The sequence below is a fragment of the Brachycentrus maculatus genome, unplaced genomic scaffold, assembly GCF_059751285.1.
Source record: "Brachycentrus maculatus isolate JH-2025_06_01 unplaced genomic scaffold, ASM5975128v1 h1tg000116l, whole genome shotgun sequence".
NCBI classification, from domain to species: domain Eukaryota; kingdom Metazoa; phylum Arthropoda; class Insecta; order Trichoptera; family Brachycentridae; genus Brachycentrus; species Brachycentrus maculatus.
Window position 1 is genome coordinate 836,325 of NW_028280869.1, and position 12,166 is coordinate 848,490.

The following is a 12,166-nucleotide window of genomic DNA, read 5'->3' on the forward strand; positions in this document are numbered from 1 at the left end:
TGTTTTCTTTTCAAAACCATATAATAAATTTGAAGAAAAACTTTTGGCCCAAGATTTACAATTTGAACTACATTTTTTTTGCTGACGTTATCCTTTTAATGTTTTTCCTAGAAATAAATGTTGTCTATCTCAATTAATTGTCAATTTTTTTGCTGACATTACAGACCCCATTTGACTTGATGTTCCGCTTTGTTACGCTTTCATATATTTGAAAAAGTGCACTAGTATGGTGTGTGTCACTACAGATAATGATTTATATAAACTCATTCAGAAATAATTGTTGACGAGGCAACCTTATGCCTGTTGCCAACGGGAAAGCAGGCTGGTGCAGTCACGTATAGGTACATTCTACTTCAATATATAGCTCGTATAGTAACTCCACGTACCTTAGTCAGCGTAGTGATGCCGAAGCATGTGTTTGTAGGTAACAAATCAGTTCAATTTATTAGTTTTTCTTTTTTTCAGTCACTACTCCGAGTGCGTAATTTTTCTTTTTCTTTGTTATCTCTGTCTGTTGTTACTCCAAATGTTGGCAATTACTACAGCGAATACTTTCTAGCACTGCGCCACCTAAAACACCACAATCTAGTTACGTATATTTTCAAGCTAGAACAAAAGAGTGTCTTCTGCCACTTCCGCATCTTATACTTGATAATCAAGTGTATGGTACTTTTCATCTTGCAATAGATATACTATCTTTTGTGTTTTTATTGATAGTAGTTATCTACGGAAATCAGTCATCCGTAAGAATTAATCATTGCTTACTTGTTAAGGTGGGGACTGACCAGAGCATTTTGTCGTAACGTAACATTCACGGCGAGTATCCGACTTCGGATGGAGTACTCAGAACGCTGTGTTAACTAACTGTATGAATGCTCGCATCGTAACGTGTTACGTTACGACAAAATGACTCCGGTCAGTCCCCACCTTTCGATTTGTGATGTTTGAAGCGTACTTCTTTCGACGATTTGGTGTAGGATCACGCAGGTCTAGGTTTCAGCACTATGTAATGGTAGCATTTGGGCGTTGGATTAATAGTGGATAATGAGTAATAATGGGGATGTTTGCGGTTGCAGGTAAAGATGGGGGCGAGACGGAGGTGGTCACGGTGGTGGCCACGCCGGGCCAGGGGCCGGACAAGCCGCAGGAGGTGAGCTACACGGCCGAGAAGGTGATCGGCAACGGCAGCTTCGGGGTGGTCTACCAGGCCAACCTGTGTGACACGGGCGAGGTCATCGCCATCAAGCGGGTCCTCCAAGACAAACGCTTTAAGGTAAAATCTCTTCAATTGTGGAAACCTTTCTTCAGAATTCAGTAAAATCTCTTGCGTGTATGACACATTCGGCAATTTCATGATGCAATTCTACGATCATCCTAATTGGGGCGCATGAACTCATTCGTTAATAGGATTTCTTTTAACCAATTCAGAACAGCAGCAATTCAGAACCACAATGTGTGAATACCTTTTATCTGACAAAGATCCTATTTTCCTCAAGTATCAATCATATTTTAAAATTGTCTTGTATTGTAATTGGGACAAATGAAACAGAACATTGGTGTTACTGCCCCACAGGACAAATTACTCTAGCATGGGTTACCTTCTTTTGGTATCCCATTCTTAGAGTAGACTAAGTACACACGGGTTAATGCAGATAAAGTGTAAATGTAATTGATTGTTTATTTTTCAGAATCGGGAACTACAAATAATGCGTCGTTTGGAACACTGTAATATTGTTAAATTGAAATATTTCTACTACTGCAGTGGTGAAACGGTATGTGGATATACAAACTTACTTCTCAATCCTTATTCTTATTATTTATTCCTATAAACATATTGCATTCAATATGGCGAAAGCCAGAAAGATCTCCTTTATCTGCGATAAATATTAAAATTTATTAACTTTTATTATTAATTTATTTTATGATATTGGTGACATCTGACTGCTTAATTTCAAAATAGCCACTGCGCGTAAATAATGGGATAAGTCAGTTATCGGTCATAATGGCAAACTTTTTAGATTATACATTCGCTGTTTACTGTAAGATAAGTCCTTTTTTGTACTATGCTGTCTAAATGCCTAATCTGGATTCTTTAGTTTGATGGCGGTGTCACCTGACAGCAAAGCATTAACAATTAGGATCTTGACAGGGATTAATAATGTGAATATCAAGAGTTTATTAATGCAAAATTTTAACTTATCCCCTTATTAATGTGTAAGTAGCGAGTCTCTATTATGCATATATATGGGTCCTGAAAAAAGAATGAAAATTTGTGTTTTCTGTCAAAGATGATTGTAATTTCTGAATTACTAAATCCATTTTTTTCCTTTTCTATTTTGGTATATCTTGATTCTTGACCAATGTCAATTTGAAAAAAAAAAAAAAAAAAAAAAAGAAATACACCATCACAAATGTGTCCTGATAAAATTTTGCAAAAAGACTGACATTTAAAAATAAATAACCACTTCACCTGAAAAAAATATAGTGGATAGTAATGGATATTAAAAATATAATTGATATTTACAAAATAAGAACGCTTCCTGTGATGGAGTGAATGCGGTGTAACTTTTATATGGGGTAAGCACTAACTCCTTCTAACAACATGCCTTTTCTACGCTGTTAGAATGAGTAAGTACTAAGCCCATGATGACTTCGCTTTGTAATTGTAAATCCATATAGTTTAATTACAAAGTATTTCGTATACCTGTATTGTCCCATTTCAACTCTTAGATTCAACAATTTCAATTGAATTTGATGATTCAGTAAAGCTTCAGGTACCATGTCGGGAAGAGTAGTCTCTGTTAAGCGGTCAGATGGAATATGCGAATGCTCCGCCTGCGTGTGTTGTGCCTTATGCCTTTAATATATTGTTGTGTTGTGGGTGCAAGAAGAGGCACATCCCGATGGATATGACTGTGTTCATGGGAGCCATGCAGGTAGCCAAGTCTCCACACTATCAGAGTGAACCTGCCCCCGCCCCGCCCCCTACACTAACAGGGTTGACTCAGTCTCATGTAACTCCGGGGCCTTTAGCCCGGTCGCTTGTCCCGTAGTGTTGAATGTACTTATAATACCTCGCTAAATCTGACAATATCCCAGACTGTTTGAAGACGAGGCTTGATGAGAGAAATTGCCGAGTTTGTGATATAAACATTGATTAAATACTATTGATTTTTATCAGGTGTCTAAGAAGCAAAATTTTAATGCAAATATTTTATGAGTATAGTAGATAGAACCTTCAATATCCCGACTAATTGGGCATTCAAAAAAATTATTACGAATACTTTTTTTGATAAAATATAAAAATATTTCACTTGCCTGCGTTACGTGCATATACGTAATATTCTATTGTTTTTATCACAACTACTAACTTTTTAAATAATTTTTACAGTCTGGATAATCGAAGCAATGGTTGTACTGTATCTAAATTCTCATGACATACATAAAAAAATATTTCAATGTGTAAAACATACTATTTTTAGTTGTGGTAAAATGTGGTATGAAATTTGGACTTCAGACCCCAAGTCCACCATTGAACCACGGGCCGAGCAATAAATTATGAAATATGGTCAGCGTTTGAGATTGTTCACTTTTCATATGTAATTTTTTATCGGCGCATATCACAGATAGAAGTTATTAATTTTGCATCAAACTCGCTACTTACCTTCAAAATTCATTTCACAGAATCGTTTTTGTATAATTGCAGATTTCATGCAACTATTCACGATATTTACACATTCGATACGTTGGACTTGACCGTATTGACAGAATGTTATTCTAAAGTTCTTTTTCAATTTCCGCTCTTGTTACTTATGACTCAACATCAAAATGAGCTTTAAACCTATCTATTTGTTATCACAATGCAATGTGATATTGCTGATGTTGTATCTCTTATAAAGCTCTTTTTAAATTGGAATATTTTTAATGTCTTGTGACATAGTAGGCCTTAAAAGTCGCTTTGATTGTTAAATCCTTTAAATTAATTTAAGGCAGAAACTTCATTTAGATAAGATGGAACATTGTATGTCTACAAAACCAACCGGAATATGGAAACATGACTAATTCTATCCGACTAAAAATCTGTTTTATTTTATTTTACATAAGTTATCGTACAACAGATGTGCTCACTTGTGAATTTATCCCAGGTTGATATATAGATTGATCAATCTCCTTATTGATGGGACAAGATTGACATTTTTATAAATCCACTATTTGATTTTTAATCTAATCCTTTCCCTCACTGGAAACCTATAACGCATAGGGCATCGCATAGCATCGTCCATCGATCCAATGTTATTTTGATGATAATGTGAAGGCAAGGTGATCAGTTTTAAGCTTCGGCTGCTTAGTCAATGGACATATAAACACGTTGCAGCGCTGTTGGTAATAAGACAGATTGTAAATACTTGTAATGTCTGCTCAAAATTGACTGCCAGCTCGGGTGTCGCTCGCACTCGTGTACCATCACCCGACTGCCCTGTGCTGAGGGTGAGACCTGCCTTCATCGTGGCTTACGACCTGAGCTAGCAGTCAGATTACGCTTCACATAGAGTTTGATAGTGTTTTCCCCCTTTCTGTCACCCCCTTTCATGGCTCCCGCGGATGCATTCATCCTAAACAATGGACTGAATGTATTTATTTCATGTTATGTTGATTTTCATTTTTGTGTTATTTATTGTTGAATTCATTATACACCCTAGAAATTGATCAGAGATCCTGGTGATCTTGTTTCCTATATATGTATTTTTTTTGTATTGTTACTCCTTTAAAGTTTTTCATTTTCAACACGACAATCATCAATGCATTTACCTCTCTTTACATTTAGCTTTATTGTATTATAAAAATGGTATCCTCCGCATAAAGTAAAGGTCCCACTGATGAACAAACACTTATTAGGGTGTGGACACCTTGTGGCAGTGGACAGCTGCGCCATAAAGCGAGAGCACGCTAGAGTGATTTAGGTTGTTAGATTTCATCTTGTTTAATTAATTTAATTAATTAATAATTTCTGGAAGATTTCTTAAATTTTCTAATTACTAGCCAGAATATAAAATATATAAGATAGATTTCATAGCAAAAATACATTTTATTAAATATAAGATTATTAAATAAGCAAAATAAAAGAAGAAAATCAGGTATATAAATTTATATTTTGTAAATTAAAAGCATTGATAACTGTGTGGTATGGTAATAATAAGAGTTTATATAAATTTATTCTGGATTATACAAATACTTTAAAGTTTCATTATTTGTCTGTGAAATAGCCTAAATAACTAAAAATATAATATGGATACCTATAATATTTTCACTATCAGTAGAAAAACATTTTTGGATTTGCGGGTCCGCAATCTATTTATTTTAAAGCGTACGGATTAACTGTTGTTTCGATTGGTAACTACTATAGATTTTGTTGGACCAAATACGTGTAATAAGAATACAGTCCAAATGATATATTTAAAAAAACTAATTGAATTAATTAAATTGAGAGCATTTGAAATATTCAATTAATGTTGAATTTTCACCCATTTTTTCTTGATTAATTTCTTCAGCCTTGAATTTCTTTTTGTAATGTTGCTTTATGTATTACTATGTTACAGAAAGACGAAGTGTTCCTTAATTTGGTCCTGGAATACATGCCGGAGACTGTGTACAGATTTGCCAGATTTTACTCTAAAAGTAGACTAAATATGCCACTCGGCTTTATAAAGGTTCGTTCTCCATTATTATAATATGGCCATTTCGTAATACTCATTACTGCACTGTTTCTGCAAGTGCCTTTCTGTAGCTTTCAGTGAAGTAATGATAACTAAGATATTAAATACCTTTAGACACATAGCGCATATAGGGTTACAAGGGGCGGTTACGTGTTGCAGGTATTCATGTACCAGCTGTTCCGCAGCCTGGCGTACATCCACTCGCTGGGCATCTGCCACCGGGACATCAAGCCGCAGAACCTGCTCATCAACCAGAACACGGGCGTGCTGAAGCTGTGCGACTTCGGCTCCGCCAAGCACCTGGTCCGCGGGGAGCCCAACGTGTCCTACATCTGCTCGCGCTACTACCGCGCGCCCGAACTCATCTTCGGGGCCATCGACTACACCACCAAGATCGGTGAGTAACCTAGAAGCGGCGCATTGTGCGTGCGCGTGCATCGTGGGCTGCGAGCCGACTGTACTGACGCGGTGTCCTTGCAGACGTGTGGTCGGCGGGCTGCGTGATGGCCGAGCTGCTCATGGGGCAGCCCATCTTCCCGGGAGACTCGGGCGTGGACCAGCTGGTGGAGATCATCAAGGTGCTGGGCACGCCCACGCGCGACCAGATCCGCCAGATGAACCCCAACTACACGGAGTTCAAGTTCCCGCAGATCAAGAGCCACCCCTGGTACAAGGTACTGCCCGCTAATATTTCCTTAATTACAACAACATATGCCAATTTTTATATAATTCAAAAAATATATTTTCAAATTAATAAAGTTTTATCTTCTAATTTATAATTTCAATTAATGACAATATTAATTTTGGATAATTTATAGTGCCCCCTTTTTCGTAAAATACTACCTCCTAATACTTTAATTATACTGTAAAGTTAAAATCTGCAAAAATGTCGAATTAAAATCTGCGATAAAATTAAGGGGGAAAGAAAACTATCAATACGATTTGGTAAATGAGTATGTTTTTATCAAATTGTTTTTTCTCTCACTCTCTCGCTGCTTCTTACTGCTGGTAGAAAAGCATTTCATGCATATTTTCTCATTTAGAATCAATCAGTATAAGAAAAAGTATATTAGTAAAATTGGCTTAACGGCGGGCGGTTGCACACTGTAAAAGTGGGTGAATTTTGGTCTTTTGAGTCCCAAATATCGAGCTTCTAATGCACTGTCATACTGAACTGACTATATTAGGTATATCGGCTACATCTTCTATGATTTCCTTTAGAGAAAAGTAAATTTTCCTACCTTCTAACTATGAAAAAACTAAACAACACTAAAAAACGCGGGGTGTAAACAAATAATTAGATTTACATCTTGAAAGTTAATATTTTTACTGGATAGAATAAATATTGAAGGGTGGAAAGCCATAAAATGAGAATAAAAAGAAACAAAGTTTTTGCAAAATGAAGGAGAAGCTATATTATTGCAATATAGTATATTTTTAAATATCAAATGACTCATTTGCTTAGAATGCAGATACTCTAGTAGAGCGGTAAACTTAAAGGATATTTTTTATCTGTTTAAATATTCCTTTCATATTTAGCTTAATAAGAAATTGCAAATGTTGCCTATTTCCGAACCGATTTTGTTCCTACGCAATTACTATTATCGATTTCATATTTAATATTAGTAAAAAATTAAATATGTTTAAAAATATACATTAGAAATAAATTCTTATTTTTTGACATCAAAATAACAATAGCAGAAATGGGTTATTTAAATCTTTAAAAAATATATTTATATATATTTTTTGCAATCGTTCCTTTCTTATTGATTTTTTCAATTTGAATATACAAAAGTTTTGTAAGGAAAAATCTTTTGAAGATATTTAAATTATGTGTTTTTTTTTTAAAAAACTTAATGAAATTAAAAAGCTTTTACTATATCGCCCACTCCTTTCAAGAACGTCATAAATCAAAATACTTGATTTTTCAGGAGAACGATTTTAAAGTTTAAAAATATAACACAATGTATTAAAAATAAATATCATGCCAATTATTGAACTTTTTACTGTGCAACTGATCTTTTTAGGTAAAACCTGAAGGTTTTTTCTACATTTGAAAAATATTTAATTTATTTATAAAAATAATTAAACAATACATTTTCTTCAAAATGCAAAAACAACATTTTCTGCCCTGTAGCAGTTAAATATTAAGTTAAAAATATGCCTCTTTTGCTGGGATATAGTACATTTTCTGGGCATTCCGAAAACATGCACAAGTGAAAATTGACAATTTTTGATTTATGACGTTCTTGAAAGGAGTGAACGATATGTAAATATGTGTTCGACTCCGCGATGTAATGGTTAGCGTGTTTAGCTACCGTGCTGGAGGTCCCGGGTTTGATTCCCAGGGAGGGGGTGAAAATAAATATTAGTGATTTTATACTCGGATGCTACTTAGGATGAGAGTGATGATGACCAGAGCATACCCAAACTTCATCACCGCCATCAAGCTCTGAAAAAGCAATACAAACACATAACTTCATACGGCAATAAAGAAAATTATTAATTTACCCATATATTTTAGTGGTTAGTTTGTTACGCTACCATGCTGGAGGTCCTAGGTTCGATTGAAAATAACTATTAGCAATTTTTCACTGTAATATTTATTAAATATAACCCTGGACTGATACCTGAAGCTTAGGGGAGATCACCGTTTCTTTGTGTGTTAAACGATCAAGATAACACTGGAGGTCCCGGGTTTGATTCTCAGGGGAGATGATAATAAAAATTAGTGATTTTATACTCTAATATTTATTTAATAGTACCGTGGACTGGTCTCTGAAGAGCAGGAGTGATCACCTTGTCTTTGTGTAAGAAACGATCAATGCACCGTAAGGGTTAGAAGAAGATGATATGTTATATTGTTTCTTATACAAAGGACTTGTAGACAATAGTCACTAAGCAATGCTATGGAGTTCTCAATCTAAACACAAAAACTTTAAAATCAAAGATAATACTTACATTTATTCCACATCTAGTTTGCAGTTGGCTGCATACTATCTTCATATATTGAGCGATAACATTTTTCGCCATGGGCTATGCGCGTGAAAAGATCTTCATAGCATTGTTGGTTAACGATTTTTATGTGAATGGAGATTATATTTATAATTGAAATGATTGTTAAGAATTGAATGTATGATGAATTTTCACATTCACTGTTATAGAACAAATATTTTTGGGTTAATCCATGTTTTATTTTTCAATGCATCTATCATTACAGGGCTCTGTAGTACTGAATTGTGTAATGTAAAAGTAAAAGACCAGTTACCGTAGTACCTGTGATGTTGTCAGGAAATAATACTCGAATTAACACACAATATATACGCGCTATTTTTTTCTTACTTGTGGCTGAAGTGCATAATGCTTAGTCACTATAGTTTATACCATCCGAGTTGATAGTCATTAAATAAAACCTCCATCTGAAACTCCAGGGGTGGGCACATGACACTAGTTGGTAGCGATTACGAGTGATAACAAGAAAAGCACATTTCTTCAAATGCATTTTTTTTTTAAAACCAAAAGTTGCCCAAAAAATATCAACTCACAAATATGGATAGCGCTTTTTCATCAATGTTATGAACTTAATCAAGTACATAAGAGGTTGATTCTTAAGAGAGTATAAAAATTGGTGATTAAAGCAGTGATTAAACTAGTAAGTTAACAATTGTTAACAAAATAAGGTTATTTGATATTATTTCCAGATCCTGGTCTAAATTTACATTTGGTGGTAAAAAAAATATAACCTATTTATTTTAAGGGGTACAAACAGTAATAAAAAGTGTCGCTATAGTGGGGGGTTTTTATTATTAAAGCTGCTATCAATGAAAATGATTTATTATGTAATTTAAGATTTGAAACAATGCACAATGCTGTCACCGTTGGTGCCTTTTTGAAAAATTAATAAGCACAGTTAAGCGGAAAATTCGTAATTAATATATCGGATTTAGTTTTGGAATGTTCTTAACACGTTTGTTGTTTTTTTTGTGTTTTTAATATTTCAAATGTGGGAAAAGTTGATAGAAGTTTGAATTTTTTTTTAGTATAATAGTGAAATAGAACTATATAATAAAGAATACCAATAGTTAATTTCGTAACTAGACAGCTTCTTTAGACATGAACCATATAGGTAGTATTTGCAAAAGATTATTTTTCTTAAGGCTGTCGGGTAAAAAACGAGAACGATTAAGTAAGGTACTTACCTACACCAGATGTCAGTCCAATCTAGGCCATACATAGTCTTATAAGCTTCTCTCTAGGGAAGCCGGGAACTAAATCGGATGGATAGTTGGATTAGCAGTGTGGAGTGTGAGAGAAGTCGCTCAGAGTTCCGTGTGTGGTCCACAGCAGTCCCTGGAGCGCACGAGTCTCAGCGGAGCTAGCGCCAAGCGGCCCGCCATCCGAGTAAGCACTCCCCGCTTATTCACTCACCACCGCCCGATACTCTGTACTCCTAATACCGCCCTCCCTCGCCAACCTCTGGACTCCCATCTATTCGTGTTACTCTTACATAGTCTAATGGAATTACAAAGAAGCCGTGAGGGTCATTTTACCGATTGCTGTAAAATTTTTAACTTTCATTCGATATGTTATCTCTTAGTCTTTGGTGCAAAGCACTAAAACCAATATTTTTTAAATAGATTTTCCGTATTTGTAATGGGTTCACATTTTAAATAATTATTTTAAGTATCCGTATTAAACTTCATCTCAGTTATTGTTGATTAATTTGTTTTTTTTTAAAATTAACTGTGACAAATGTTTTTCTGTTGTTATGTTAGTGTTAAATGTTAGGAGCAAATAAAATGTTAAATAAACATGGGGGGAGGGGGTATCTCAATTTGTGAATCTCCAAATTCTGGGATACGTAATGAATTGCCTTATTTTGTGGTAGAACGTCTCAAACTGGCATTCCATAGGAATGGTCAGTGGTCAATGTCGGAGAGGTTCTCTTTATTCGGGTGATTTAGGCTTTAGTTGTCTCAGTTTGGTTAAGCTCAAGAATGATTGGGTAGTATGTCACACGCACAATGTTCACAATTTAATTAGTATTTCTTTTCTTAAATATTCTTGGATCCCAATAATACCATAAATGCGGTTTAAAGTTGAAAATAAGCTAGTCTGTTCGCAGGAGTACAGCAGAGAGAGAGTGAGAGAGTTAGTATTACGATATAGAGTATTTGGTAGGAATACTGACACGCATGTCACTCTGGGTTGTGTTGAAGTGATGTGATGTATTAACGGGCTTACCTGTTTCTCTCGGACCCCCTGAAGAAAGCTGGTTTTGTTGTATGTTTAATGCTATTTTCAATACATATTCATACGTGTGCTCATCTCTCTAGTTTGGAGTTTCTTAGGCTTTTAAGGAAAATGTCAACTCTCTCAGAGATAGGTTACAAAATGCTGATCTCCGTGTTGTATCACTCATCAGTTCACGTTGCTTGTCTACTGTGTTAACACATTAACGATTACGCTGATCTATATGTATAAACTCAACATCTAATGCACTTTTACTTTTTACACTGAAGTTTGGAAAACTCACCCAAAATTAGCAAAATCAAAATCAATACGAGTATATAATACAATAGGAATGTAAAATTAATTAAATAAATTATTTTTTCACCATTACCATTTAAGTTTAACAGTTACATTTGCAGATTTAGTTTGCATTTGAACAAGGCTGCAGACATCAATTTTTAAAAAAATATTTAGGATAGTCTTTGAATTTGTAAGATTTGATATACATATTTACAAGTTTAGTAGTTGCCACATTTTGTCAATTTTTATTTGGTTGTCAAATTGGACATTTACATTCGATAGAAAATAGATGGAATGATTGAGGCCAAAGTTGAAGAAATGGTCTGCTCATAACTGGGTTACATTACTAAGTTACATTACAAATGGAAATCAAGTTCAATTAGTAGTCTAAAATCGAAATTAAAGCATTTTGATTTTATTTTGACTGCATTAATATTTTAAAACATTGATTCATAGTATTTTGACTTCTTTTATTAGTTAAGTTCAGAGCCTATTTAATGGTTAATTCAATTGTATAGTATCACATTATATGTAATGGATATTTTAAATAAAAATACTGATTTGAACTACACACTCTAATATAACAAAAATGTTCAACGAATATACTAAATGATTACTGGAAATTACCAGAGAATATTCAGTCTTTTTGCCTTTTTTAATAACATTATAACACAATTGTATGATTCCCAAATAGAATCTTCTTCTTTTAACCCGTATGCACTAAATGGTGTACAGGGAATTAATTTAAATTATAATTGTTAACATAATCATAAGCTGTGACATAATATGACTGATAAAATAGTATCAGTAACTATTCACAATCTTTGGACTTGAATAATTTTTTGTTCCAACTCCGAATCTCATTTGTTAATTTGAATAAAGGTCAGATACTTTTGCCTATTTTTGATGTTGTGTTAATT

General features: G+C 34.3%; 1 protein-coding gene across 7 annotated transcripts in view; it reads left to right on the forward strand.

Annotated features, from left to right (window-relative positions):
- Nucleotides 1-12,166, forward strand: part of sgg (glycogen synthase kinase 3 beta homolog shaggy) — a 72,258-nt gene that overhangs the window by 54,339 nt on the left and 5,753 nt on the right. For 6 of the 7 annotated variants that reach the window (XM_088259367.1, XM_088259366.1, XM_088259369.1 and 3 more), the window contains 5 exons: nt 1,077-1,273; nt 1,689-1,772; nt 5,598-5,708; nt 5,874-6,111; nt 6,195-6,388. In XM_088259367.1, coding sequence (XP_088115493.1) covers nt 1,077-1,273; nt 1,689-1,772; nt 5,598-5,708; nt 5,874-6,111; nt 6,195-6,388 — 824 coding nt within the window. The remainder of the gene's footprint in view (nt 1-1,076; nt 1,274-1,688; nt 1,773-5,597; nt 5,709-5,873; nt 6,112-6,194; nt 6,389-12,166) is intronic. The other variant, XM_088259365.1, reaches the window with a different exon arrangement.